The sequence below is a fragment of the Geospiza fortis genome, unplaced genomic scaffold, assembly GCF_000277835.1.
Source record: "Geospiza fortis unplaced genomic scaffold, GeoFor_1.0 scaffold121, whole genome shotgun sequence".
NCBI lineage: Eukaryota > Metazoa > Chordata > Aves > Passeriformes > Thraupidae > Geospiza > Geospiza fortis.
In genome coordinates this window covers 2,513,172-2,519,827 of record NW_005054346.1, presented here as the reverse complement: position 1 = coordinate 2,519,827, position 6,656 = coordinate 2,513,172, and the positions used below count along the sequence as shown (strand labels likewise).

Sequence of the window (6,656 nt, the reverse complement as noted above, 5' to 3'; positions counted from 1 at the left end):
TTCCATTTCAGAGAGGCTGTTTCTGGGCAAGCATAGCTGAGTATTTTTTATTTCTTTAAGGCCCTATCTGAATGGAATGGTAAGAGATGTACCTGCAGATTATGAAGATGAATTAAAGGAGAGAGCACGTGTGCGGCCGTTGTCAAGAACTGGAGATTCTAGGTGTGGTATATGGTGTACTTTTCTGATAATTGCACTGCAAAATCATGGTGAGCTGAAAATGCTGACTTCAAATCCCAAAACATTGTCTGAAATGCCTGATAGTTTTTCCTGCAGCTAGAATATAGTATAACAAGACATGTTTCCTCTGAAAATGGCCATTGAAGCTTACATGCCAGTTTTCTTTTTGATTTAATAGAGCACTTATTCTCCAACAGAGGACTTTCATTGAGTCAAATGCTGTGGAATCCTGTTTTCATAGTAGTTTTAACATTTCTTTTCTTCCTCTTTTCTTGGTTTTGCACACCCTGAAATGATCTAAGTGGGTGAGGCAGAAGCAGAAAACTTGTAAAGTCCTTAGATAAACTCTTGACTGGCACCATTCAGTCTGTCAGCATGGGTGAAGTGCTGTCAGCATGGGTGAAGTGCTCAACTGAGTCAGTTTTTCTGATGTCTTCAGAAACCACAGGCAAATGGGAATTGTGAGAAGTGCCTTTTTGCCAAGCAGTTTCTTTTTTTGCTTGGGATATTTCTTTGGATTGTAGGAAAACTGTTTGTCACAAATGTGTCACATAGTGATGCAAGTGAGTGTGTCATAGCTCCCACAGACTGTGTGGGAAATTCTTGAGTTTGATCACTCCATTTTCTTTTTTTTCTTTGCCAGAAATCAGATACAGATTAGTTCTTCAGCTAGTGAACAGGAGAAGTCTGCAGGTGAAAGGCGGTATGCAACAGGCCTTGTTCTTGGTATGTATAAAAACCTCACTAATAACACTGAGTTAGACTTCCTTTGCATATGTGTCTTGGTTTGAAAAGACAGGTGTCTGCTGAGGAGGGCAGGAGCCTTCCCTGAACTGGAAAATGTAAACCCCTTCCCTCCAAATTGTTATAAGTTTGAAATTAAGGGGGACTCTCAGGCAAAGATATGAGAGCAGGAATCACAGTTCTTTATTAGGGAAGAAAATAAAAATAAAATAAACAATGCATGAATACAAAACACCACTGACAGAGTCAGAATACATACAACCTGACACCGTCTTGGTCAGGGTGTTGGTAGCAGTCCAGTTGGAATGGTGGCTGCAGTCCTCCTGCAGTGTCAGGTGTGGTTCTGTTGAAGCAGTGATCCTGTTGGAGGGTGGAGTTTTCCTCTGAAGATCCAGCGGTGATGTAGATGGGCCTGGTCTTCCTTTGGAAATCCAGTGGAAAAGGCAGCTGCTCCTCTGGGAATCCAGTGGAAAGGCTGTCCTGGTGTCCCAAAATCTCAGATTATATCCAGTTAGGAATGCTTGGCTCCTCCTGGGCAGAGCTTCTCACAAGGGGATGCTGTAATTTTTATCAGTCGCGCAGTGACACTCAGTGGCCCATTAACAGAAGATATCTCCTGGAGGAAGGATTGGTTTGTGGAAGAGATAAACTGCCCAATTAACAGAAGATAACTGCCACACCTCTGCCAGGTGGCAAATAGAATACACACATTACCTTGCAATCTAGGACAATATGTTATTTCTCCATGTGAATAGTTAAAAACTAGAAAAATGAGCATTTGTTTTTCCTTTTGCTAGTTGTCTCCAAGACTGGTAAATAAGTATTATTTACATAGAGAAGCTAAAGCAAAATATATTTCTTTTCCCCCTTTATGCAACTTACTAATGAATTTTTGACTTACTAATTAATTTTGAAGAGCCCAAGTTTCTTCTTAGATTTCATTAATATTTTAAGGCCTGGAGAAGTGATTAAATTATTTTTCCAAAATGAAGTATGGGAGAAATCTTAACCTCTGTATTGTTAAAGACACAGCTTTACAGTGAATTTTAATTGCAGAAATACGAGAAATGGTACTGTGAAAAATTATTCTGGTTATCTCTCCTGTAGCCAGAAAATCTATCAGGAAACACTAGTATTGAGTGTGATAGAGAGAAATACTGGTGAAGACATAGCATTCTTAGCTGAATTCAGGAAAATGTAGGGCAAGAATAAAAGAACTTTAGTAGTTCTTCGGACGGGAGCTTTTGAAGGCATGCTAGCTTTGAATTATGGCAAGATAGATTAACAGTTGTCAGAATAATTTCTGTTAATTTTTTCATTTGAATTGACCTGATCTTCAAAGCTATATGTAGCAGGTCAGTTTTTTGGAACTGTTTAAAGGCAGCATTAAACCAGCAGTGTAATAGGGGTCACTCTCTGGTCTGCCCAGTCATCTCATTTGAAGTAACTTGAGGACACAGAGGTGTGAATTTGTACTCCTAGCATCCTGGTTAGAAGAGTATTGTAAACTATGTTATGTAAAGATTAGGTAAATTAAAACTTGATTTTTTTTAAAATGGGAAGTGATTTCAGACTCCCCCAAACTCACAAAACATGAGTTTATCTTACACATTCTGGTCACTTTGTAGTCCCAGCACAGCAGGGATTACAAATCACAAATTTGATTTTAAAATTAAAAAATCAGTTAGTCCTGTGTCAGGTTTTGTTGCTGTTGCTTATTTGGCTTTTGGTTTAGTTTCTTTCCAGCTCCTTCTCTTTATTATTCATGTCTACTTCATCAGAAGTCCAGTCAGTTTGTGTACAGAGTATGTTGAGAGTGTTTGTGTCTGATAGTCATACAATACAGAAAGTGCTGCCAATGTTTTTTGAGGTTTGTTTTTAAAATAATAGAAGACCTCTGCACTTATTGTGGGGGAACCACCACAAACGAAAAGTTTTTTGTGTTCTTTAAAATCTATGTGAGCTGTTGTCACCGTTTCCTTTTACATACACACATCTGTTGGTACTTTGCTATTTCTTAGTAGTCATGGAAACCATCCTAAAAGTGGAGCCATTTGCTTTCCTCCCCATGGGTTTGACTCCCTTCAGTTTTGATGTTCAGTTTTATGCAGAGCAGTGCCTCATAATTTTGGAGTGCTGTAGTGTATCTTCCTTAGGTGAACGTTAGCTAAAAAAATATTAAAATTTAAGTTACTTTTTTAGTTGCTGTTGTACTAAATAGCTTTGAAATTTATAGCTTCCTTTTCCTATAAATTAGGAAAATTTATATTTTCCTACCAAAGCCAGGTAAATTATAATGAAAATAGTAATGAAAATTTTAGTAGTTTTGATCACCATACTCCAAACAAATTGTCTATTAAAGCTAGATATCTTTTTTGTTTTAGTCAGTAGAGCTACAGTGTTTGTATAGTCTGCTGTGTTTCAGTTTCTAAATTGACTGAAAGGCGATGTTTTTGTCCAGCACCTTTAGTGTACTTTGTGGAACATTTACACAAATGTGTGGTCATTTCCATTAGGTGGTCAGGACCGAGAACTTCTTCAGAGGAGAAAGGAGAAATACAGACAAGAACTGATGGAACAGATGGCTGAGCAGCAGCGCAATAAGAGACGGTAATGGAAAGTTGCTATCTTTTTAAAAGATAATGGCTGAAATTCAAAGGCATTCCATTAATTCAGTGTGGTAAGAAGCAATTTCATAACTAAGGGATTCCAGGCAGCTGAGTAATAACTGCATTTAATTAAACTCATTGTCATGAGAGCTTTAGTTTTTAATGAACATATTCACAAGCTTTCAGTGGAACAAAGAAAACCCAGATACTTTTTCATTTTTACAACTGATTTTTTAGTTTCTTAAGGTAAAGAAACTTTAACTAAAGTTATCTTTTTTTGCTGGTACAGGATTTCCTAAGTAGTTGGCAAAGTTGAAAATTATTTTGGTTTTGCCCTCCAATTTTGGAAAGCAACCTTTCATTTTTAAAGTATTTGATCATCTGGCTTATGCAGAGTAATAAAATATTAATTCTTCTTTACCTATTAGTCACTATCTACTGAATTATAGTCTGGATACATAAAACCACACAGCAATATTAGAGAAGGGATAAGGAATTAAAAATTGGTTACTATTGACAGTCTCATTGTGACAAAAAATTATACATGCAGAACAAACCTGAGCCCAGAAATTTCAAAACAGTATTTATTGCTGAACTTTTAAATAATACATTTCAATGTGTTTAATGTTAACTTCTTGATTGTGAATAGAGACAAATTTTTTAGGAATGTCCTGAAAAGTTGTAGTAAAAAAGAATTGTGGTGGTTTCTCCTTTTATGGTAGTTGGATTTTTACTAGGTGAAATGGGTGATAGCCAGATACTTCTTGAGAGTTCTCTCTATTTACAAATACTATATAATTTCCTTCCCTGATTGCAGAAGAATTCAAGTGGAATCATTGTCTTCTGTTATCCTGTATTTTTAGAGTTCTTTTAACTACAGAGTTGTGAATTTGTGCTTTGAAAGAATTAATATAGTTGTTATTGCTTTCTGATTTGATTCATTTTTTTACAAAAACAAAACAGTGAGAAGGAGCTTGAGCTCTCAGTTGCTGCTTCTGGAGTTCAAGACCCAGAAAAGCAGGTAATAAATTTGGATTTTCTTTCATCTATATAGCCTATTATTTTTTTCTCACATGCACAGTGTGGTTGCTTAGTCACATACCTCTGTGGAGTTTCTATAAAATGATAAATGTTGGGCTATTGAATAGGGCATCAGTGTACAACAAAACTGAAGCTCAGGATGATGAGGCTGTGTCATGGTTTAACCCCAGCCAGCAGCCAAGCCTCACGAGGAGCTGCTTGCTCATTTCTTCACCAGTGGGATCAGGGAAAGAAAGAATAGGAAGGGTAAAAGCTGGAAAACTCAAGGGTTGAGATGAAGACAGTTTAACAAGGAAAGCAAAAGCTGCACACACCAGCAAAACAAAGAAAGGAATGAATTCAGAGCTACCCATGGACAGGCAGGTGTTCAGCCATCACACCTCTTGGGAAGACAAACCATCCCTCCAAACATCCTCCCCTTCCTCCTTCTTCCCCCCACTTTATATACTTTATGTCCTATGGTCTGGAATATCCCTTTTGTCAGTTGGGGTTGCCTGTCCCAGCTGTGTCTCCTCCCAGCCCCCCCAGCCACACCCAGGCTCCTCACCAGTGTGGCAGCAGAAAAAGCAGAAAGGCCTGGGCTCTGTGTAAGCCCTGCTCAGCAATATAAAAAACACCTCTATATTATCAACCCTGTGTTCAGCACAAATACAAAACACAGCCCCACACCCCCCACCCCCTTCACTGTGAAAAAATTAACTCTTCCCCAGCCAAAAGCAGCACAGGCTGTAAGTCATTAAACATACTTTCAGAGTCAGAGGAAAATATTTTCATGGAAATTATGGAGCATTTTCTTTTGCTGTGTCCAAATAGAAATTTGTACCAACAGTGGGTATCATGGAAAGAATTACTTAGTGTCCAGTGGTAGCCTCTTAAATGCACACAGTAGTAACCTTTCTTGGGGAATGCAAAGTATGCTGCAGAAAGCTTTCTCTGTATTAAAAAAAAAGGTTGTTTTGCAGATGAGTTGATCTCATTCCAACAGTTTTTAATTTAAAATTTGTAATTTTTTAAGTGATCCAATATACTGTTTAGGATTACAAGCATTTTTATAGGATTTTGTAAAAAGCAAGTTGTTTGGTATTGTGTTGTTTGTAAGACTTAATGCAGAGTTTCTACTGTCTCCACTTCCTTAGTAAGGTGATGATTACATGAAGAATTTTGATTAGCATGCATCCAGGAGTAAGTTGTCAACATTAGGAGACTGATAGTCTTGCAGAGACTGACAGAATTTGTGTGATTTGCATGTACTTGCTGTGTGCCCAAAGTCATTGCAGGTTGGGTATGGTGGAGATGTGCTGTTTAGGATGTAGGGTGGTAACTTTCAAGCAAGAATAGACTGGTTATTAAGTTAACTGGTTACTGGTTTAAATTATCACCAGTGCTCTTTTTGGGAATGCTTTGACACAGATTGAAACTTGTGCCATTTTTGGAGAAATTGCTAGAAAATGAAGGTGGGTGAATAGCTAGCTGTAAGATGCTATAACTCAGATCCTTGTGGGTCCCTTCCAACTCTGAATATTCTGTGAAACCATTTCTTTCTTTCTGTGACACTTGGGAGACAGAGAATGCACAGAGACAAGCAATGAAACTGAATCAAAATTTTTACTCCTAAATGGGGAAGAAAAACATGTCTGGTTGCATCTTCCTGCCTTCACTGCATAAAGTGTCTGACATGCTTGTTTGGTCCCCGTTTCAAACTCATTCAGCTTGGTTATCTGGCAAAAATCTGAATATTTTTTGCTGCTTTAGTTGGTATAGAGGGGTCAGCTGGCTGATCAGGGATTCACATGGTGAAATAGAGAGGAATAGAGGGTACAGCTGGGAGGAGGCAGAACTGAGCAGAGCATGCTGGCTCTTCTGGCTCAGCAGGCTGCAAGGTCAGTGTAAACAGTTCAGTGTAATCAAAGCTGACTATGCAGAAGCATGCTGTGCTGCAGCACTCAATACACCATACACATCTCAGTCAGAGTCTGCAAAGTGCCTGTTGTAGGAACAAAATTCTATCTAGAGCAAGTACACAGCATGCATAGTGTTTTAAAAGCACTAATTTAGCTGAAAGCCTTCAATTAAGTTGAATTG

General features: G+C 38.1%; 1 protein-coding gene across 6 annotated transcripts in view; it reads left to right on the top strand.

Moving 5' to 3' along the window:
* Positions 1-6,656, top strand: part of CSPP1 (centrosome and spindle pole associated protein 1) — a 67,588-nt gene that overhangs the window by 23,794 nt on the left and 37,138 nt on the right. For 5 of the 6 annotated variants that reach the window (XM_031058641.1, XM_031058640.1, XM_031058639.1 and 2 more), the window contains 4 exons: positions 61-162; positions 824-906; positions 3,441-3,534; positions 4,497-4,554. In XM_031058641.1, the coding sequence (XP_030914501.1) occupies positions 61-162; positions 824-906; positions 3,441-3,534; positions 4,497-4,554 (337 nt within the window). The remainder of the gene's footprint in view (positions 1-60; positions 163-823; positions 907-3,440; positions 3,535-4,496; positions 4,555-6,656) is intronic. The other variant, XM_031058642.1, reaches the window with a different exon arrangement.